This window comes from Falco rusticolus, chromosome 3 (genome assembly GCF_015220075.1).
Source record: "Falco rusticolus isolate bFalRus1 chromosome 3, bFalRus1.pri, whole genome shotgun sequence".
In the NCBI taxonomy this organism is placed as follows: domain Eukaryota; kingdom Metazoa; phylum Chordata; class Aves; order Falconiformes; family Falconidae; genus Falco; species Falco rusticolus.
Window position 1 is genome coordinate 96,130,872 of NC_051189.1, and position 23,188 is coordinate 96,154,059.

General features: G+C 43.6%; 1 protein-coding gene across 1 annotated transcript in view; it reads left to right on the plus strand.

Moving 5' to 3' along the window:
* The window catches only part of PHACTR1 (phosphatase and actin regulator 1), a 303,624-nt gene that overhangs the window by 246,928 nt on the left and 33,508 nt on the right, over positions 1–23,188 (plus strand). Inside the window, exons 7-8 of the mRNA XM_037380131.1 lie at positions 3,678–3,886; positions 5,387–5,543. Of these exons, the coding sequence (XP_037236028.1) occupies positions 3,678–3,886; positions 5,387–5,543 (366 nt within the window). The remainder of the gene's footprint in view (positions 1–3,677; positions 3,887–5,386; positions 5,544–23,188) is intronic.

Genomic DNA, 23,188 nt, shown 5'->3' on the forward strand with positions numbered 1-23,188 from the left:
CTTTAATTTTGACTTAGGGAGGCAACTTCTTGATCTGAAATGGCCTTCCCATCTGTCTTGCCTGTATAGTTCTCTGTCTGGTAAGACAACAATTAATTACAATTACTCTGTGGGGTCTTGTACACTAGCAGCTGGATCAAGGCCTCACTTTGTTCAACGTATGTACTAAAGAGCTGTTAAGTGGCAATATCTCACTCCAAGCTAGAATTGCATCCCTGGCGAAGCAGTGAAAAATTGCTGTGTCCAAAAAGACAGTGTGTGAGACCAGTTCCTCTGGTACACCCAGTTCAGCCTCAGACTGTAGATTTATGAAATAAAATGCATTAGACATTCCTGCCAGTGTCTTGTAAATCTTACAAAACATATTTGAGTCAGAAAACATTTATCTTCCATAAAACTTGTCAAGAGAATTGCTTTTTGTCTAAACTTTAGCATTGCCTAAGGATAGAAGCACTTAATATTTATAGCTCTGCCTTCTCTCTCTCACACATATGCCTGTTTTATAGAAGTGTATGTACAGTGGTTTGAAGTTTTTTTCAGATTTTTGTTATAGCTGTTAAGTACAGAAGAATGTACTGTGGATCTGAAAACCTGCTGATAAAAATGTAACTCTTTATTCCAAAATCAAAGAGCCTGGGATGACAGATGAGAAGCATGCATTTTTTTCCCCACTTGATTTTACAGGCGGGATTTCACTTTTTGCTTTTTTGATTTTGTCCGTACCATGAGTCACTCATACACTTAAATTCTGATTTTTTAAAATGTTTTCTCGCTATAAACGTTGTAAGCTATCATGGTGCAACTTTCCTGCTGTTTTGATCACACAAAAATGATGCAACAGTAGTTGCAAGTACTTGTACTAGTAGCTATGAATTATTCAAATCTATGTGTTAAGATACATTTATCTTCTTAAAACAAGTACTTGCTTAGCTGTAGCTTTGTTCTCTAATTTTGTTGCAAAACACAAAGCTGATTTAAAATGGGCTGTTTGAAACAATAGTGTGCTTTTTGGTAAATGCTACATTTTTTTTGTGGTGTAGACCACCTGACCATGTGGGGTTTTGCTTAAAGACCCAGAGGAATTTATACATAATGGAATCTCCGGTGACCTTGATTTGTCTTTCTTAAGTATACTGCAGTACTACATGTATTTCAGAAGTGCTTTGCTTAGGCAGCTGACTTAGTCAAAATGCTGTGGAAGAGGCTGATTTTAATCAAGAAGAACACAAAACACCAGGAAAAATGAGGGGCTTTAAATAGAAAGTAGTATTATCAAGAAAGTAGATGATTCAGAAGAATTACAATGAAATGAGAAGCTGCCTATTTCTAGATCACTAGTTCAAATAAAGATCCTCTGTGGTAATTTGTAAATCTTGTTGCCATCCGATACCTACTTGGCAACCTAAATTGATGAACTGCTTTGATGTTTGCTACCCTACGTGCTCACCCGTAAGGATGCATCTGTAACCTACATGCATCCTTCGCAGAACAGGGCAGCGCCAAATGGTCCTGGATGCCGAACTACTTTTTGATCCTTTCATTTATACTTACAGAAGGGACTTAGTGAATTTGTATTAGTGAATTTGTACTTACTCTCTTTGTATGTGCTGTTTTAAAATTAACTGAATGATGCTGTGGTTGTATTCACTATTGGAAGGTTTTTATTTCCTCCTTTTTTTTTTTTTTTTTAGCAGTGTTAACAGAATTTCACAGCATTTAGTTTCTCTTGGAAATTGAATTCTACACTTTTTAATTTCCTACCTTTCCTTTTTAAAAGAGTTATGAAAAAGCAGGTTACAGAGAAAACAGATATAAAAATGTTCATAAAATTAAAATTCATAAAGCATATAAATAAATTTAAATTAGTTGAAAGTTTTTAAAGACTGTAGTGCATTTATATGTCATTAGGAGAATTTAGCAGCGTAATTTTAGAGCTACTTCTGGGATAAATTTTTTGGGGTCAGACTCATTGAAGTCTAATACAAAAATTCACAAGCCAGTTCTTCATGAATCTCTCTTACTTTATGGTACAAAACATGGACTATCACTACAAAAATGGAGCTCCTGTGTTCAAGGCATCCAGTAAAGCTATGCATCTCATTGTTGGTTAGTTTACCTATAGTAAATGTTACAATTAACAAAATTATTTCTTTGAAGCTGAAGATGATAATAACAGCATGGTATGGCTTGCTTACAGGTTCTGAAGCCTTTTCTTCTCCTTAATCCTTAAACACATCATGGACTAGCATTATATACCCAGAAGTACGTTTTTAAAAGTCTTTCTGGGATGTTATCTGGCAACCATTTAAAAGTCCGTGTTAACTTCAGGGTTAGAAGAAAGAGAAGTGTTTCAAGTTGACTCAGTAGAAAATCATTTAAAAAGAAGAATACATTTTTTCAAGATGCAGAATGCCTCTGGTATTCTGAGCAGGCTAAAATATTCAAGGGAATTGAAGCTACTCAGCTCTCAGTAAGGTCGGAGCAAAATTTGTGTGTCTCAAGTGCAACTTGGTCAGCACATCTGGTTTCACATCTACGTTCTTCTGGAGAGTAAAATGGGAATTTGACATAAAGAGGATGGCCAGCGTGCAAATGTTCCCCATATAGCTGTTGCCTCAGCTGGGACTTTAAGAGAGAGGGCAGTTTCTGCTGACTCAGGAACAAACCTGAGCAGCCATCATTTTTGCCTGCTAGTCTGTCATTCTCTTTTCACATTGGAAAAGCAACATGAGCTATTAGATAAAAATGGATTGGGAAACATCGTTCTGTTCCTGACTTTTCCTTTCACCTTTAGTTTGCCTTTGATCTTCACCTCCTCGTGTTCCTGTTTCCCTACTTGTATTTACATGTTCCTAGGTGTACTAGGTGGTAGTACTGACCACTGGTCTTAACTTAGTAAGCTGCAGGACATCATTGATCACACTTTATGTGACAAAAGAAATAGGCTGTTAGTTCCAATTCAGGTTGATCTAGCAGCTGGCCGGAGGGAGAAGCCAGGGCAGGAGAAGGGACATCGTCACTGCAGCCCCCACAACACGTAACTGTGCTGTTAGCAAAGTAGCCTCCCAGGTTTTAGCTCCCTTCCTTGTTTTTCTCACCAGCTCCCAAAGTCTCTTGTTGTCCAAGCCCAGTTTCACATTGTCAGTCCCATGTGCTTCAGCAAGTTGTGCCCTTGCCTTCCTCTCAAGTCAATCAACACATTCTTGCCCAGGGAGTGGAAGGCATGGTTTCCTTCTGCCTTTCTACAATATATACCTTTCCTTCCTCCTGCTCCCTCGCTCCACCTATTGCATCCAGGTGAGCTGTTTTCTCCTGCCTGCCTGCATACCACCGGAGAGGTCACACAGACACCGCAGGCTGAAGACATGCTTATCGCTCTTGAGTAGCTGGTGCAGTTCTCACTAACCCTGGAGATCTTTAATTCTCAGTCCTGGCTGCCACTACTGCTGCCTGCATGCTGTCCTGCCTCTCCCTAACAAATCTGGCACCTCAAATGTAGTGTGTGCTCAGTTTAAACCCATTAAATGTCTTGCTGGTCATGAAGATCTTTCCGTCCTCGTTTCTTCTCGGAAAAGGATGAAAGACCACTGCTTTCCTAAATACAGTGAGAGAAGCATCTCAGGTCTTCCATTGAGCTGTTCTCTTTAGTTTATTTATTTGTTTTTGTTTCCCAACAGCTCTGGTTTACACACAGGTGACAGTGTTACAAAAACAGGACCTGGGGGCCTTCCAGACATGAGACAAGTGCCAACTGTTGTGATCGAATGCGATGACAATAAAGAAAATGTGCCTCATGAAACCGACTACGAAGACTCTTCCTGCCTCTACACAAGACAGGAAGAGGAGGAAGAGGAAGATGAAGATGAGGATAACTCGTTATTTACAAGTAAGACTCATGCCATTTTTCCTTTCTCATTGAATTTTTACTCTGAATGCACAAGGGACACACAAGGCCTGTGAATTTTCTTTCTTGACTGTGGCTTTTGTATCTGTCAGGGCTTCACTACATGGGCATGCTTGGCAAATTAATCCAAAATAACAAGCAGTGTGACTTTACAGTGACTTCCCTAGTCCATATGAATCCCTGCCTGGGTAGCTCTTCAGAGAGAATTCAAATGACTGGTTTTGGCTTTTATTACTTCACTTCCAAATTGACTTCTGAATTCACTTCCCCAAGTGCCCATGGTGCAGAGAAGCCCTGCCTTTGGCGAAAGTCAAGATCAGCTCAATAGAGTTACTTCAAGAGGGTTAAATAAGTGCCACTGATAGAGAATCAGAGCTTTTACATATAGTATGTATTAAATCATGTCAGAATGGTACGTCTGCGCATACTTTGGAAGGGGTCATGATCAGAGAACTGGGCTCAGATAAGAAGAGAAGAGGTTAATTGATAGCTGTATCTCAGTTACAGTCTGGAGCAGCCCCTTCCCGACCTCTGAGAAAACCCATCCCCTGCCTGAGCTGGCATCACAGGACTCTCCCACAAAGACCAAAACTGGTTGTCATCCTGCAGGTCGAGCTGAAGTGTCAGGCCCTTGGATTTCTTCTTTTCTGAAAACTGGGAGCAATGCAAGCAAACAACACCCTTTTTAAAACACACACAAAAGAGATTTTAAAATGGGCATCTTTAATCTCCTCAGAATCCTCCCTTACCCTGCAAGTGAAATTAAGCAGTCTTTGCTCTTAAAGAAACAGAGCAGAGCTGCACTACCTTGGACTCTCCTGCCAAAGCCCAAAACCTCTCATGGGTTTTTGTCTCTCTCTCGGCCTGTGTCTGTCTTTCTTCCCCGCTCAAACTGCTTTGGGCACAAGCCTAGGAAAGCAAGCATGAGCCGGGAAAGGCCACTGGTTTGCACAGCGTCTTTGCCACTGTCACTGCCTGAGAAGCAGCACCAGGTGATGTACAGAGAGCTGTGTGGTGCTTCTGATTGACTTTTGATTCCTTCTAGTGCTAGCTTGGACGTCTTGATGTCACATTGCAAAAGAGAGAGAGATACCTCTCTCTTTCCATGTGCTGTAGCTCTGCTGCCTGCCCAGATTCTGAGGCTGAATTATTCATTCCCTTACGTGGTTCAGAAGCACTGTGCTAGAGAAAGATACAGATGCTACTGGCAATTCTGAAACAAGCCCTGCTTCTCCACTCCCCTTTATGGAGCAATATTTTAATTTGTTCTTCCTGTATACCTACCAAATTCAGCTTTTCCTTATTATGATATGAATTGAGGTTAATTGAGCACATGAAGTTAATTGACGCCCCTTTTCCCACAGCCCATACCAATGTAAATGAGAGCCTAGTATCTTCCCTTGGCTAGTATTTCTTTGCCTGCTGCATGCTGTAATGAAATGATGACACCTCCTTTGGCAGAGCCTCTCCTCTCTCCCACAGGCTCCCTGGCAATGAAAGTCTGCAGGAAGGACTCTTTAGCAATCAAACTAAGCAACAGGCCTTCCAAGCGAGAGCTGGAGGAAAAGAACATCCTCCCCATGCAGACTGATGAAGAGAGGCTCGAACTTAGGCAGCAGATTGGGACAAAGCTAACAAGGTAGGACACATTGTTCTAACTCTAGCTTTTGGAAATATGTGATGGGATGCAGTTTTTATCCTTAGTCTGTCGACATTTGAGATCTGCTTGTTCACAATGTTCAAGAAGAAGAGCTATGGGGAGGGAAGACCTGGACGTTATTTCTGCTCCAATATAACCTCCCATAAAACGCCCCATTTTATTTTCCTGGCATATCCTGTGGGATCTTTGGTTGTGTTAAGTATCAGCATGTACTATGTGGGGTTGGTTTGTTTCAGTGCACCGTTGGGAAGCGTTCAGCTTTGATAACGTTTTGGACTGTAGCTGCCAGTGCCATTTGATAAGATCTTAGTTGGTTTGGCCAAAGGGCAATGGTGTAACTTTCTCTTCTGACTGCATCTCCCATGAGTAGGTAAATCTTTTCCTGATCCAAAATATTTACATCCTTCAGTACCTCGTTTTGTTGGGTCAGTTTGGACAGATTTACCCTGTTTAGATTCTTTCTTCTTCCTAACAGTGTTATTCACCAGCTGTTCTGGTTTGCTGTATTGCATGGGGTATAGAGGGATGCCATTAAATGTGGAAGATTTCAGTCAAGAATTAGTAAACTGAGGTCAGGTAGAAATGTCTAAAAACCTCGTATGCTCCAACCATGATTTCTGGCATCAGTTTAATACTCTTATCACCTTGGTGGTATGCAGAGCTGGTGAATGCCGTTAATTGTCCTTCAGTGTGACTCTGAGAAAACCACAAGCAGAAGACAAGCCAGTTGCTGGGATTTTTCTTGTGGGTTTTCTTTTTTTCTGTCGGTGAGAGGGCTAAGAGGGGAACACTGCTACAATGTTGTGGAGACAGGAAGAATAGGAGCTTCTGGTAAATACCTCTGTCTGTATTTTATCTACTTTTTTTTTTCATGACCTTGTTTATCACTTCTTTAGCATAAACTAATCGCATCTTTCCAGTCTGTCTTTGAAAGTCTTTGTGCTGAATCACGCTTAGCCTACTCCAAGACTTCTCTAATTCTTCAGTGTTCTTGTTAGAGGGCCTCAGCAGTGATGCCCAAAGTATGCAAGATGGCACCGCACTGTTGCTGGTACTGATTTTTCAGTAGTATAGATTCAGTAGTACTGATTTTCTAGTCTTTATTCAGCCTAATAGACTGCAGCTGCACAGGGAGCTCTGGAACACCACATGATACCAAGGGTCCCAGTGCTGATATGATTCATTTTGAACCCTTTTGAAGTATGTGAAGAGGTGAAGTTTTTTGTCTTTTAGCCTATCTTGCTGTGCACTGCTTGACCTTGCAATGACATTGAACAGCAGTTCCACTGTCTTGCCCATTTGCCTGAATTACTTGGGTCTCTCAGAAATTTTACAGCTCTGTCTGATGAAGGTAAATAGTGTCATTTGCAAACGTTGACTCTGCACAGCTCACTGTGCCCCAGGTGTTTTTTATTATAAATATTTTATATCTCACCTCTCCAAAACCTGCTTTTTCCCCTTTAAAGAATGTTTCTTCAGCATATCTCTTTTTAACAAGGGAAACTAATATTTGGCAATACCCAGAACCCTTCCTGTGTACGCCACATATTCTCACAATGTTGTTGTTTGTTTTCCCAATTGTATCTCTACTCATTCAGTCTGAGGTATAACTCTTAATCATTGTCTTCTAATATAGGTGGGACTTAAGGCATTCACGAATAGTTCAAATCATTAATGTGTATATACGAGCTGAAAAAATAGCTGAGCCACTACTGTTTCATTCCTGGTTTATTCCAATGGAACATCACTGAAATTGGTCAAATTTCACAAGCCTTATCTGGAATAATATAGTTGCCAATCTGGCCTTTTAATTACCAGTATTTACAACTCTAGCATTTCAGTCTTTTGAGAAGTTAAAAAAAATCAAGCAATATGAGGAGAAAACAACTTTCTTCATCTCTAATATTCAGAAACCCACAAATATTTCAGCCAAAACGAAGGTACCTGTCTTACCAGTGCTTTGTATCTACATGTGATGTATCCATACACACAGACTGATAAATGTTGGCTTGAAACAGAAAATTGCAATTTAGACAGTATTTCTTTACTGTCCAGACTTCATTACTGAATCCATCCTTTGCCATCGCTCAGGAATTGTCACGCAGTGATGCAAATGGCAAGCAAAATTAAAGTAGTGAAGCATTTATAGTCCTTAGAGAAGATGCTAGATGCAGACTATAATTGCAGCTGGCAATTTTGGATTTCAGAGGGATTTGTACTGTTCCACCAATGGTCCCCTATGGTTTAAAATAGCCAGCCAATGAAATTACATATGCTACTTACACAAGTGAAAAACCAGAATAAAAACTTCAGCAAATAGTTATTGTCGGTAATGGATCAATTAAGGTTCACCAAGAGGCTGATTAGGATACTTCAGTATCTATGCATAATCCTCTCAGTATTTAGTGAGGAAGGGCTCATTGGCTACCACATCTGGCAGATCAGAATTTAGTACTATAAAGAGAACATAATTTTTAAAGATGCTTGTAGCCAGGCATATTGAGAGATTGACCACTGACATATTGTGTGGGACGCAAATCATCCCAGGTGCAGTTCCTCCAGCCTCATTAGAGTTGCACCAAGAATTAATTTGGCTCAGAACTGTTTGTTCAGATCCTCTTTAAACATAGCTTGAAACCTCTGAATCTCCAGCTAGTCCCAGAAAATTGTTCTGACTTTATTATTGCGTCCACCAACTGGTAAAGAGACTCCAGAGTGGAGTTTGCCATGTTGCCTGTTTCCTATGCTGGGAGAAGAGTGCCTTGACTTACACGAGACCAGTTGTATAGGTGAGGCTGCATCCTATAGCAGGATCTGGCCCATTACACACCTGAATATTAGCTTAGCCATGAGACAAATTAACACCTTTGTGTCTATCATGTGCATCCCCTATGACAGCTCAGCACATGTATATCCAAGCAAAAATGGAACTTTTTGCCCAAGATGGCAAAATATGCCCTGGCAAAGGCAGGACATCACACGTGACATGAATTCCAGCTACAAGAATAGGCTGCTGCACCATTTTTCTGGGTAGACTTTACACAGCAATTGCAGCAACTAATTAGAAGACCTCTCCCTCTGACCAAACCAGAATGAACTACTCCAGAATGCGATACCCACTATGAAGCAAGGAGCAAAAATAGTGAATTAAGATGCAGAGCTTCCAGCTCATAACCACATGTGACTTGGGGATAGGAAATGGATGCTGGAGGCCATGTTCTTGGCTGCTAAAAACCCTTACAACTCCATTAACTTCTACTCTAAAATGCAGACCTTCTGCACTAAGTAAATCTTTAAGTGGGTATGGTTTTCTTTTTTTTTTTCTTTTTTTTTTTTCCTGCATGCTTAGCTTCTCCCATACTCCTTCATTTTATCCCTCTGGTACCTGCACAGCTTCACAGACGCTCCTAGAAGTGCGTATAAGTGACTGTAAGACAGAAAGGAGAAAACAGGTAGAAAAACAGGACTCTGAAAGTTAACAGGTAGAGAGAAAAGACAGACAGCCTTCTGCCTGTCTCTCTGGCCATGTTGGACCTGCTGGAAAGGAGTGGTCCCCCAGTTACTCAGGTTAGAGCGGGGAGCAGGAGGACCTGGATTTAGCTTTCAGTGGCTATCAGGGTGACAGGAGTTGAGCATATCTGGGCTAAGATGGTGAAGCAAGTGGATCTGAGCTTGGAGACTCTCCCAGGGACAATTATAAAGGCATGGCCTGACAGGAGCCCCTGGTGAGGAGAAGGGCCAGCACTGATGGATGATGCACAGCAGAGCCACATATGTCCCAGAGACTGCAGGACTGTCCCCTGGTACAGACATGGGTGCTTCAGTACCAGTCCTTGCACTTCTGTTTCACCAAAGAATCATAACAGTGGTCATAAGAGACCACACAGACTTCCTCATTCAACATATTTTTTAGAAAGCACAAAAGCCCTTTAGAGAAAATACATCTATCTATTTCTGTACAGCCATATGCTACACCAGACTTTGCTGAGGACTTTGCAGTCCCTTGAACTGGGAAGACCTGGTTTCTTTGCATGTCTTTCACAAAGTCTCCCCCATACCTTGAGACAATGTGTATCTTTGGACTATGGCTGATCTGCCTCACATCCCACAAGAGAGGTTTTCCAATGCACTCAAGTCTTTTTTGAGTCTCTTAACCCCCCAGCTCTAGTGAAGGTGCTCATTAGCAATTAGATACAGGAGTAGTAAAGCTGAGATTTTGCTCCAGTGCTTTTCAAGAGTGCATGGCAGTGTCCTTATATGTTTTCCCTGAATTGCCTTCATCCTGGCTTTTCCCACCTGCTGGAATAGAATGATCTAATCATACAAAAAATCTGGTAATCCAGTAATATTATCATCACATTGCTAATAATCAATGTTAAAGGAACTTCTTAATATTCACAGTATTCTTACTGGTCAGTATCATGTCTGTCTTGTCAGCACTCTCCTACCCGCCGGGGGGCAGAGGGCAGGCTGGCTGCAGGTCACAAGGCAGGGAGATACATGAAGGCTGTCCACAGGCGAGCAGTATGTGTCAGGGGGCTACTACCCATCACTGGCAGGTGCCCCAGGCAACCCAGTCAGATTTTACAGCCCAGTAAGATTTTGTGCTGTGCTGCTGCCAAAAGGTGCCGATTGCAGGAGACGCGTTTAATGCAGAACCGTGCCTGGTTGTGAAAGCAAAGAGAGGTGAGGAGGGTGAGCACCCCTCTGCACGTTAAATAAATAATTCACTAGAAAATAATTAAACTGGAAACAAATAAAGAAGAAAGTAACTTCTTGTGGTGTCCACACACTATGTTTTGTCTCTCTTGTGATTTTGAGTGATGGACGTCCCTGTGCTCGGCTGAATCCTGTGTGTGTGCCGCTGTATACGTGCTGCTGGCTTTAAAGCAGTGAACCGATGGCACGCACCTCTGTCAGATACACAGTCGTGCTCTGCACTGGTTTTTGTTCAGGCCTAGATTCACTCGCTACAACACCTCACAGGGTGCTGTCCTTTCACCAGCAAGCAGAAAGCCTTGATCTGAAGCCATATAAATAATACATTGCAAATATCACGAGGCAAAGGATGGGAAGTATGAAAATAGATCACAGAGACACTGTCTGTGTGCATAGGGCTGTAAATATGTATGCTTGAGATACGGACGTGCACACCTGATAGATGCGTTTATAGTCCCATTGATGCTTTGGAAATATTACCAAGATGTCTATGACTGAGGAATGAAGCATGGAAAAGCATAGATCTTTGTTATGGAGCTGCAGGTTTGACAGATGATGGTCACCTACTACCTGGATCAGAAAGGTAATCTACTCTACGCATTCCCTGATCAATACTACGTCTTCCTCAGCTCTACTGAAAAATATTGCCTAGAAACAGAAATCCTGTGATGAAATGAACTTGGTGAATTCCCACAAGTATAAAATTGATTTTTAAACTGTCATGAGGCTGCCATGAGGGGTTTGGAGTGGTTCACATCAGGTGCTGGGTGTCCGTGTGTCCCTCTGAGTGAGGGAAACTACTCAGGAGAAAGAGCAATGGAGTATGTTTGTAGATAGAAGGAAACGTGAACCAGAAAGAAGAGTAGAAACACTGGACAGTTTGGGAAAAGGATACCATGATAGGAACAGAGATATTACTGAGGAAGGGTTTTATGCAATCGCTAAAATGCACAGCAGTTCCCTCAGAGGCCTGAGGGGACTGAACACTCCAAAGTCACCATTTTTATTTACAAAAAAATTAGGCCGTGAGGAGATTGGGCTTTTTGAAATGGTTAATTGTTTAAACAGTGTCACAGTCCTGTTGAGGGGAGGGTTTGTTCCGACAGAGGATGGCAGCAAGGTGGCCCCTGTCAGGCATGGCTGCATCTCCTCGTGGCTGCTCCGCGGCCCGCGCTGTGGGGAGCATTTTGTGCCCTCCCCACCTCTGAGTCATTTAGGGATAAAGAGAATGGGCAGACAGCAGGATTAGGCTTTATTCACAGACCTCATTTTGTTGGGTAACGTGAAATAATTTCTTCCTAATTACCTCTGACGTCTGCAATTCTCTCACACTTATTGTTAGCTTCCACTAATGAGAGAAAAGCAAGTGCCTAAAGCAAGAGCTCATCCCCGCAGCAGCGCGCACGCGTGTGTGTGTGTGAGGCTCGCCTCTTCCCATGTCGGGTGCTGGGGATAAATCACACGGAAAATGGGATTGTGGTAAACAAGCTCATCTAAATCCTGGATTAGAGGGGACGATGCGACAGCGCTAGATGCATGAATGGGGGTGACCAAAAAAAAGCTGCAAAGTGCTCAGCCTGGGCTTTAGCTGTGGTGGTACCTAGGGAAAACAGCTTTTTTTTCCCCCCTTTTAGTTTACCTTCATGAGGAAGCTGTACATTTGTGAGAAACCCCAAGGGAGCTATCTAAATGGCCCTTAGCATCAGGGGGAAGGCAGCAAAAGCAGGTGATTATCTATGGGCAACAAGCTGAAACCGAGTTATTGTTACACACATGGGCTCAACTGCCAGTAATAAATACTCTGAGCAGAACTGGTCGGGGTTTTGTGTGGGGTACGGATGGGAGATGGGCTCTCAAGACCCTTGTCAGCTGTCTTTTCTGTGATTGATGTCCTGGCAAGCTCTGTTGCTCTGAAAGCAATGGTGGCTTTGTAGGTAAAACACTCTGGGAAGGCTGCATCTTCCATTTACGACCTCAGGCAAGCCACTGAGAGAAATGCATGCACACATACACATAGATGTCAAGGTATGTTGGGGTCTCCAAATGTATGTATGTGCCTATGAACTTTGGAAAATTCCATTAGTTGACAAACTGTCATTGACAGCAAAGTTTGCATGCTTTTGAAAAACCACCCAGATATCAGGATCTCTTTAGACATTGAACTCTGTGTTTCGGTAGGACAAGGAGCACGGTTTGGACTTGTCTCTTTATATTAGGAATTTTCGTAGCTAACAACATCATTCATCACAGCAAAAGACAAGTCCATCATCACAAATGATGCTATTACTATGGCTTTGACATGAGTTTCAACAACAAACAGCGTGACGTTGCTTCATCTGAGTAATTTACTATGGCAAAAGGTCAGTGGAGCAGTCAAGGGAATGGGGAGGTGACAGTGGGTAATGTCACCACAAAACACATCACCTCTAGGTGCTCCCTTGTTTGTGGAGTGAACAGTGCCCTTAACCTGTGGTCTGGATGGACCCTGGCAGTGTGATCGCTCCACTGTCACAGCTTTACCTTGGGACAGAGCAAACTCCTTCTGCCACCAGTTTTGCTCAACCAGAGCCAGCAGATGTTTGCTGTGTATGAAAGCAAAGCCTTGCAGAGTGGTTGTAGTCTGTCCTTGGTCAGATGCGTCTCTCCACGTTAGAAGGTGGGGCTCCAAATGCGCAGAGACAATTTGTTTACGTTCCTATAAAGGAGGAGGAACGCTGTGCTGGGGAGAGGAATGCTCTTAATGACAGGCAACAGGCAGCAGCATTTGAGGGCGAGGTCTCCCCAGAGGCACCCGGATGGCCGCTGGTGAAATGGAAAGTGTTTTCTCCGTGTCAGAAGTTCATTTCAATCAGAGACGTTGCCAGCCCAGGAAGGTACTTGTTATTCCTGGGGTCTGTCACTGCTCCCGGTGCCTGCTCTCATGGAAGCAGCGCAAGTCACCCCGCGCTGTCGTTGCAACATCTGTTTCTCCCATCCTTTCTGTGCAGAAGCCGAGGCAGAATACACTACGGGGCTGCAATTTCCTCTTCGTGCTTCCCATCCTCTTCAGCCCCCCTGACACAGTCTGTGTCTGAGGTCTAACTCGAGCTGTCAACACAGCCCAGGCGAATATATTTAGTCTACCTTAGTTTCCTTTGCCGTTTCGGTGGGGTGTGGTATCCTTCATTTTCCATCCTGGATTGTTTGCAGCGTTGCTTTAAGTTGTCAGCCACTGTCAGCTCTTACCTCAGAGGAAGCCCCATTTCTCTGCTGGGCAAAATAATTCATGGTGATATAATGCAAGCTTGTGGCAGTAATGAAATAACATATGTCGATAATAGAAATAATCTTTTATTTCTCCGTTAAACAAGAGGCCATGTGGAGTCCACACAGTACACTTTTGAGTAAAAGAATGACAAGTATTAATAAAACCAGGTGAAACAAACACAACCAAGGAAGCAGCTGATTCAAAATACTATATTCTGGCTTTATAACAAGACAACAAAGGTGGTTTGTTTGACTTTTTTTTTTTTCTGGTTAATGCTGACAAATTTAGGGCATCTCCATTAAGAACTAGCTCATAAATTTCCACCTTGGAAAAAAACTAACCATAAATCTTCATGTTTTGTGTCTGCTGATTGTGGGGAGTTAATCACAAGCACAACAGTTGCTCAGCTTGGATGACCTTGTAATTTCCGTAAAGGAAGCAAATCAGATGGCAGTACAAGTAGACAAAAGAAGCAGACTGGCAGGAATAAATTTCACTTTATAGCCTGATGATTGTAAAATGGAGAAATTGCTTTTTGAGCAAAATATTTAACCTCTCTCAGAAGTTACAGTTTGCAGTTTTTTTCCCCTTTGGTGTATTATGGCCTATTTGGCAACACGTGCAGGAGATTAACATAGGTTATCCTCGTAAAGGAGTCAAACACATAAAATCAGGTTTTTATCCTGGCTCCAATCAGCTTTGAAGTATATATGTGCTCATATATGTGCACTGTGACTATTACTGTGAGCACAAGCAGGAATGCTAAAGAAGTAAGTCTTAACTTGTGTGCAGGTTCATCTGTCTATGTCCAGAAAAACAGGAGTTTCACATGCAGGTTATTGTATGTGAGTAAATAGAGGTGACTTTGAAGAGTTAGTCCTGTAGTAAACAGGATTTAATGTCTTATGAGTTTGTTTTATATAGGATTATAAATGTCTTTTGGACAAATGTACCAAGAAATCAAATATAGTTACCACTACAACTGGTACGATTATGTAAGGTTGGAATTTTGCCTGTTTTCCCTAAGATACAGTGTTAACGTGAGGATCACGTAGAGATGGACAGCGACTTTTTTTGAATACATGCAGAAAAGTTGCAACCAGTCTTTGCAAGGCAAGCGCAGATGTGAATTATGCTCATATTTCAGTGCACTGGGATTCAAAAGCACTGCGCAGACCATATGTGGGGATTAAACAAAGTCCTTAGCCTCAGACCTGACCATGTAAAATTACCATTTATGTTAATAACATTAGTGAAGAGGAAGTTCTCTCATGTGCAGTAGACCGCATCAGCTGTCTGTAAGTATGCAGCCTGTATTCAGTGCTTGCCTTTCTGATGATAACTAATCTTCAAACCAGCAAACTACAGGGAAAGCACGTTAGCACCAAGGTAAATTCAGTAACCTAGTTCTTTGCTGACATCCCTGAATTCCGGAGGCAGCAACACTGACGGTTAATGAGTAATTAATAAAAATAGCATTCAGTATATTGTATTTGCTAAATAAGCAAGGATCTATAATGTCAGGCTGGACTATTTATCCTGCAGAATATCTGAGCTTTTCAGCATGCTGGCAGAGTCTTCATGATTTCCTTTCTTGCAGTAATCAAGACAGAAATGGTCTTCCTCCCTCCGTGCAATCAACTGGCCTTGATTTAAAATCCAGCCTTTCAGGCAGGAGACCCTGGTCTCAGCCAGCGGGGGCTGCAGAGGCGCCAGCCTGCTCCTTCAGTGGGGAACAGGGACGCTGCCTGGGTCCCTTCTCCTCTACACGCACAGGGACCTCAGTGACCTGGTGGGATGGTGGATGGCAGCATTCGGGGGACTTCGGTCACGTGGTGGGATGGCAGCAGCTCGGTTGCACAGAGGTCCTGTGGGGGAGCACGCAGGGAGATGTAAACCGCAAGTAAATGCTGTCCTCAGCAGGCACTCACAGAAGCTACAGGGAAAAGCCTCTGGCCATCTGCCATGAAGGTCCTTCCGTGGCCCCATCGCTGGCCAACCTCCAGCCAAGCCTGGGAGCAGCGTGACCAATGAGCTCCTTTGGCCTGCTTGGCTGCACGGGGAAGCTGGAGCACCTGAACTCTCCCTGGCTTGCCTGGAACACTCTCTGCCCCAGTGCAAGGACTTCCCTGCCCCAACATCCAGGTTTCAGCTGTAAAAGAGAGAGGGTGAGCAGCGTCTCTGAGAGGAATTTGCTTGGAGTTGGGCTTATGGATGCACTGCAGCTGCACATCAGTCTCGAAGTGGGGAGTTTGGTGCCTTCTTAAATCTCCCCTGCCAGGGAATTCTTGAGCTGATCCCAAACCCTCCCTCTGCTTCTTTCAGGAGGAGGAGTGGCTGATGTCCCAAGGCCAGAACGTCCCCAGAAACTCCTTCTCTTTTCCCAATTAACTGAGTGTAAATGCCTGGTGTCCCTCACCCTTGGGTTGGGGCAGAACCATTGCCCCTCGCTTGTTTGGGCAGATATACATGCTGAGATGTGTGATACCTCACCAGCCATTTCAGCTTCCCTCTCAGACTAGCAAAGAAAATCTAATTACTGCAGTTATAAGAGCTACCAACATTTGGCACCACACTGTTTAATTCCAGCAAGTTAAGGCTCCATCATGTTTTCTAATGTAACATGACAGAAGAGAAAAGGCGTTGCAGCAGTGAGAAGATACGATTTTTGCCTCTGAAACCCATCAAGTGTGACACATTTTGGGGAGGTACTTTTATTTCCTTTTGTCTTGACTAATTCTTCTCTTCAGAGTCTTTCTTCTGTCTGATTCTCCTTGTATTTCAGTGGTGCGAGTAGCTCCCCTCCACCCTACCCCAGTTCAGGATACGGTACAGCCCTTGGCCTCAGTCTGAAGGATTTTAGAGCAGATCCAAAGACAGTGACAGGGAAATGAAGGGCATCAGTGGGGGAATACTTGGCATCACAGCTCACTTGTCTCAGCATTCTCCCTGATCGTTACGCACTTGACTGCCTCAGATTTGATTCTCCCACCTGCCCATCACTGTACCCTGCCTTTCTCTCGGTTCTGTGCACTTGTCACTAGACGTATCATGTTTTAAAAATTAGGGCACTTGTTAAAAACCTCAAGAGAGAACAATGCCGCCTCACTGTTGAGCATAAAAGTATAGCTGAAAGGATGAATTTGATGCAGCAGTATGAAAGATTTTGTGCCATCTTTATTTTCTTTAACGTTACTTTGATCAATAATGGCAACTGGGAGAAGTGCCCAAAGACTGGAGGAAAGCAAATGTCAAACAAATATTCAAGAAGGAAGACTCAGGGAATAACAGGAATCAGGCAGCCTCACCTTGATCACTGAGAAGGTGATGGGGCAGCTAATCCTGGAAACCATATCTAGGCAAGTAAAGGACAAGAAAGTCGTCAGGAGTAGTCAACATGGTTTCACAAGTCATGCTTGATCAACATGATGAACCTGCACAATGGCCTGGTAGACAAGGGAGGAGCAGTAGATGATATGTATGTAGACTTCAGTAAGGCTTTCAGTGTTGTCTCCCCTAAGATGCTCCCAGTGAAGGTGTTGAAGTATGGGCTGGATGGGCAGATGGATTGAAGATTGTCTGAATGGCTGGGCCCAGAAGCTGGTGATCAATGGCATAAAGTCTAGACCACTAATTAGCAGTATACCCCTGAGGGCCAATACTGGGACCAGTCCTCTTTAACATCATTCATTAATGGACAAGGTGTACCCTCAGCAAACTTGCTGATGACCCGGAATTGTTGCACTAGAGGGTCGTGCTGCCATGTAGAGGGACCTTGACAAGCTGGAGAAATGGACGGGTGGGAATCGTGGATTTCAACTAAGGCAAGTGCCAAGTTCTGCACCTGGGGAAGAACAACTCCATGCACCAGTATATGCTGGGAGCTGCCCAGCTGGAGAGCAGATTGGCAGAAAGGATCTGGGTGTCCTGATGAACACCAAGCTGGACATGAGCCAGCAACATGCCTTGGCAGGAGAAAGAGGGCTAATGGTATCCTGGGCTGTGTTATTAGAAAAAGTACTGCCAGTAGGTGAAGGCAGGTGATCCTCCCCCTCTGCTCAGCACTGGTAAGGCCACACCTGCAGTGCTGTGTCCAGTTTTGAGCTCCTCCGTACAGGAGAGGTAAGGGCATATGGGAGAGAGTCCAATGAAGGGCCACAAAGATGTTTAAGGGACTGGAGCATCTCTCCTATGAGGAAAGGCTGGCAAAGCTGGGACTGTTCAGCCTGAAGAAGAAAAGGCTCAGGGGGGATCTTCTCAATGTGTATACATGCCTGAAGGGAGGGGACGGAGCCAGGCTCTTCTCCGTGGAGCCTGGTGACAGGACCAGAGGTGGTGGGCACACACTGAAACACAAGAGGTGCTGTCTGAACACCAGGAAATATTTATTTTCACTGTGGGTGACCAAGCACTGGCACAGGTTGCCCAGGGAGGTTGTGGAGTCTTCCTCCTTGGAACTGTTCAAAAGCCACTTGGACACAGTCCTGGCTTTTGGTGGCCCTGCTTGAGGAGAGGGGGGGTGGACCAGATGACCTCCAGAGGTCCCTGCCAACCTCAACCCTTCTGCGATAGCACAAGGCATCAGAAGAGCTGGTGACATCTTTGTGTATTAGCAAGGTCTTCACCTTTGGAAATGCAGCGTTGGCTGATCTTTTGTGTGCCTGTGGCCCTGCAGAGTGGCCAAGTTCTGTCTCAGACTTTCCCAGTCCTGACTCCCTTCGCTCCCCCCAGTCTAAGGTTACTGTGAGTGTGTCTTACAAGGCTGTTCTGATGCAATGCTCGATAAATCTCTCCTACTTTGGGTTATTGCACAATGGCTGTGTCGGCACAAACAATTTAGCCAGGTCACAAGCTCTGACAAATGCCTGTCTATGACATGTAGCCTGTAGAAGTCTCTAGCTCACTTCAGTTCCAAGAGAGTATGGGGTTAGCCCTTGAGACCAAACTCCTCATGTTCTGCTCCATGGAAAAAATTACCAGGGTTCAGTTTCTAAGCAAGAACATCTCACAGGCACGCTGTATTCACATGGAAATCAACTCCAGACACCCAGTTTCCCTCAGCAAGCATTTCTCTCAGTGCTGCACCCCCCTATCCCCTCCATCCACCTCTGCCATAGCGAAAAATAACCCCCAGAGTCCCAGTTTCTCTTCCAAGAGTGTTTCAAATTCCTTGCATCCTTGTATAGCTCTTTTCTCCTTTTCCAGCTATCTGAAGCAGAACCTTAAGATCTGCCTTCAAAACTTTCTGTCTCTGGGTGGATCCAGAGACAACAAACAGCAGTTTATTGTTCTTTCTCAATTTGGGGAATTGGGAGCTTGCTGCTCTCAAAAATGTCCCAGCCAGCCTGCAGTGGTGCTGCCTGGTATCTACAACAGCAATGATCTCCAGAAGTGCAGAGTACAGCAATGTTCTAATGGCTCTAGTAAGAAAACAGGGTGGAAGTATGTATTTGATGCACGTTTTGCCAAAAACACTGCTCATCGGAGTTTGAAAAGCTGACAGAGTGTAATAGTTGCGAGACATTTTTTCCCCTCCTCTTCCTTGGCAGCTGATGTTCATTAGCTGGGCTCAGCAGAGCACCGCTGCAGTCAAGCAGTAACAGAATTGTTATTAGCGCTAGGTAATCTCCAGTCACGAGGGTGGGCTTAACACCCAATAAACTATGAGGTACAGATGTAAATTCAGTATGCTTGTAAAGCAAAAGGCAAGTCCACGTGGCTGTGGCCAGTGGGGGTTGGAAGGAAGGGCTGAAAGAGTGTGTTCTTTTACTTCAGCTCGCTGCTGATGCGTGAAAAATTGCAGATTTTAAACCAATACTGAAGGCGAGCAGAACTAGGAAGCAGGCACTGTATCTGTTTGCCTAGGCCATCCTAGGCAGCACGTTCCACGTACCCATCTGCAGGCTCTCCTAGCAGTAGGTGCAGTTTTCAGTTTTACGAATGCTTTGTGCATCATCGGTACGTGTTCAGCAGGGATTTTTGTCAGGGTGACTGTGCTGATTCCCTTGGCTCCCTCTCTCAAGCCCCCTCCCCTCGCCTTCACTGCAGCTGGATGTGCAGAAAACAAGTGGATGCCACAAAACCAGGACACTGAAAGCCCAGGACAGAGGTATTTCAGTCCTGGCATCTGAGTGTGCCCTGCAGGGAAATCCAGGCTTCTCCTATGGCATGTCAGCAGCCATGAACAAATCTACTTTCCTCATTTTGCTTACAAAATATTTTAAATATTAACTCTCTCCAGCCTCTCTGCCTGAATGCTAGCTGCGTAAAACTATTCAGACTGGTAAGGAGCTCAAAAATCAATCACCAATTTGAAGCAGTCTGTCTTTAAAGAACAAACAATTGCAAAAATGTGCATTTTAATGGCATCGTCATTTGAAATATCACAAGGAAGACATCTACAACCCTGTCCCAATGGGGTTTAAGAAGTGAAGTGTCTGAAATGTCAAGAAGAAATGACTCTTCAGGTCAGCTGGGCCAGGAACAGGCTTCTCTCCCATTTTATTTAAGGAAGATGGAAGATGTCATTGAGCACTCCCTCCCCCTCTGTAGTTCAACATCAGCTCGAATTAAGGAAAAAAGTAATGAAAATAATACTGGTCTCCCCCCAGCAGCTAGATTGTAATAATGAAGCAGGTTTTTACATTGATAAAGTGTCAGGGGGAGCTGGGGAATGTGCAGGCAAGAGAACAGTTACCTGATGTTAGTCAGGAGGCTGAAAGTGGAGGTACTTCAGGAGGGGTTGAACTGAGCCCTTGAAACTTCAGGCATAAAATGTCAAAAAGCTGATGTCACACTGTACAGAGGACAAAAAGAAAGCCTGCAGCCTGTTCAGTATAGCACACAGGGTTTCAGTGTCCCTCTGGAAGTGTTTTGTTGCAGAGGGTTGGGGTTTTTTTGTTTATTTTGAAGAGTATTTGCCTGGAAATAGGATCTTTTTTACTTTGGAGATTATTGATTCCTGCTGCTAATTCCTTATTTGATGTAATAAGCCTCTTTGTAACGTTCTATTTGTTTTGCTGTGGAAATACTTACGAAGCAACCAAAAAAAAACCCTAAAGATTATGGCTTTATGGTCCAAATTTAGCCTCTGGCTAATTATGTGCATCTCAATAACTTTGATAGAAGAAAATGCAGATGGGACAAGAATTCCTCTGAGTAAAAAAGATCTTGTCATGCTTTTAGGCCACTAGTTCTAAACCTAAAGTTGATGATATAACTGTGAGCAAATAACATCTAATATCTTGTCAAAATAACTGCAGTTTCCTAAGGTTTATTTAATTTTAACCAGGTGAATAGTTTCCTCTCTCTTTTTTTTTTTTTTTTTTTTTAAAACAAGGCATTCTTGGTATTTTCTGTCTCTGGTGCAGCATGTTTTCATTGATGTTCCATGAGGTGCTACAATTTTAGAAAAATATTTCTGGACTTTGCTAATGCATAGAGGCAGAAGTAAGTTCTGGCAGTGAAGGTGTTAAATACACACCAGCTAGAAGGGTAAAGGCTGTGTTCTTGAAGGAGGTATGGTGGGTAAGGTAGGGTGATGAAACAAATTATCTAGAAAGATAAGAAATTAATTTGCAAACAGTGATGCAAATACAAAAGAATCAATGCTGTAAAAGGTAGGCAAGGACCCAGTCTGACCAGCAGGTATCACAGATCCAGATGTGACCATTAAATGGCCAGGAATGACCCAGACATCTGCACTGCAGCTGGCACCGCAGCTACTGGGGAGAGCTCTCCTTGTAACCTGCTTGGGCAGATTTGTGCTTGTAATTACCGTCGCAGTTCCTGCAAGAAGGGTTGTGTCTGCTGGAGTTGGCTGAATGAGGGATTTTTTGCATTTGGTACTCAAATGGAACAAAATAATTAACAAGTGGAGTAGGGAAAACTGAATAAAAATAGCAAATTGAGGGTTTTTTGGTGGGGTTTTTTTTTTAGTATTTATTGCATACTGAAAACTAGCATTTCGGGTCAGAATCAAGTATTCTGTCCGATGTATTTTTTAACGCTTAAAAAAATTATTTTATTTTGAAGGAAAGTACGTCCAGTGAATGGTTTTCTCAGCTGAAACTACTCAGTAAGTTTGACCTCACCTCATGGATAGGTTCTAACCTGTTGGAACTCAATTTTTTGGTAATTTTACTGTCTGTCACAAATGTTCCACCCCACCTTAATTCTTAATCTCCAACTGAACCTTTTAGACCACAGCCATTTGCAGTAAGTCACTGCTATTTATCACCTGCCTTTCATGCAGTCTGGGGGTCTGAAATCCCTCTGGCACAAAATAGTTAATCACTCTTAAAGCTCTCAAATTTGTCCACTTCCAGGAATTTTCCACTTCGGTAACAAGACACAGTGTGGGCACCATGCTATTTCCTATGCATCTTTTCTCCTAGAAACTGAATTATCATGGTTTTGAATTGCTAACGCTGCCAACTTATGTTATAAAAGCGTTTATTTGGAATTCCTATACTGTGGCTGTTCCAAGTCACTGTGTGTTTTAGCTTTTGATTCATTTCTCAGAAAGTGGGTAAGCTGCTCCTTTTTTGACATTACCAATGCAAAGTGCCTGTTTGGAGTTGAATTTGATTTCTGCAGAATCGTTTGTTTGCCTTTCTTCGTGCTGGCACTGGTAAAATGGTCTATAACAAACTAACACAGTCAGGGGATATATGTAATTCCTCTTTCTCTGCTCTTTGAGTCAGCAAGCTGGTGAAGCTCCTGCACAAGTTGTCTCTGTTAAAAACCAAGAGCTTTTTGCATTTTGGATTGAAATTTGCCACGACGGTCACAGATTATTTGGACTGCCAACCAAACCTGGTTTGTTTGTGTACGTGTTTTAAACGTCCCTGGGTTGATATTTTAGGATGACATAGTGCCTATGTGAATAAGAAGGTAGGGTGCTGTTGCTTTTTGAAAGAGACACATTGCATGCTAGCAGTGCTGGAAGTGTAAACTACCTGCTAATGCACAGGCTATGCACATACAGGCACTGTGGTCCATATAGAATCACTGTATAGTCACTGTGGTCCACAGAGGCCAACCAGGAGGCCAGATCTTCACGCTAGCTAAATACAGGGAAGAGGATTCCTCTGTTACACGCTTCTGCCCTTGATCCTTCCTCCAAACCGGCAGCTGCTTCTTGGCATGGGTAAAATTTAAGTTTGTGGCAGCAGATTTCTCAGAAGAGGATCCTTAGAGGAAAGGGGCACTGGGAAAAATCAGTGGGGTTTTAGAGGGTTGTAGGATGTTTGGGGAGTGCGGCTGTGCTCTTGCCATCCCTCAACCTCCTTCCGTGGTTTCTTCCCTGGCCCCACAGACCTTCTTCCCACCTAAAATGTTGCTGTTTCTCTCCACCCCAAGGCCACCATGCATGCACAGGAATATTTCTCCTGCTCTATTCCTATATCAAAGCATGCTCAACCATGTGAGCTTCCCTGAACGCCAGGAGCCAGGGTTGGGGGGACATGCCAAGAGGGAAGGGGGCTCCGCTCTTCTGGCTCTTGCTTGGAGATGACTCTGCTCTTAAGAGTGTAATGTATGGTAAGAAACAGCCTTGTGCTGGAGGCTAGAGGGATACCGCAGACTGGTTTAATCCAAGTTGCTAAAAGCACCGGGGGTGGTGTCGCAACACCAGTCACTGCTGGCTTGGTTGGGT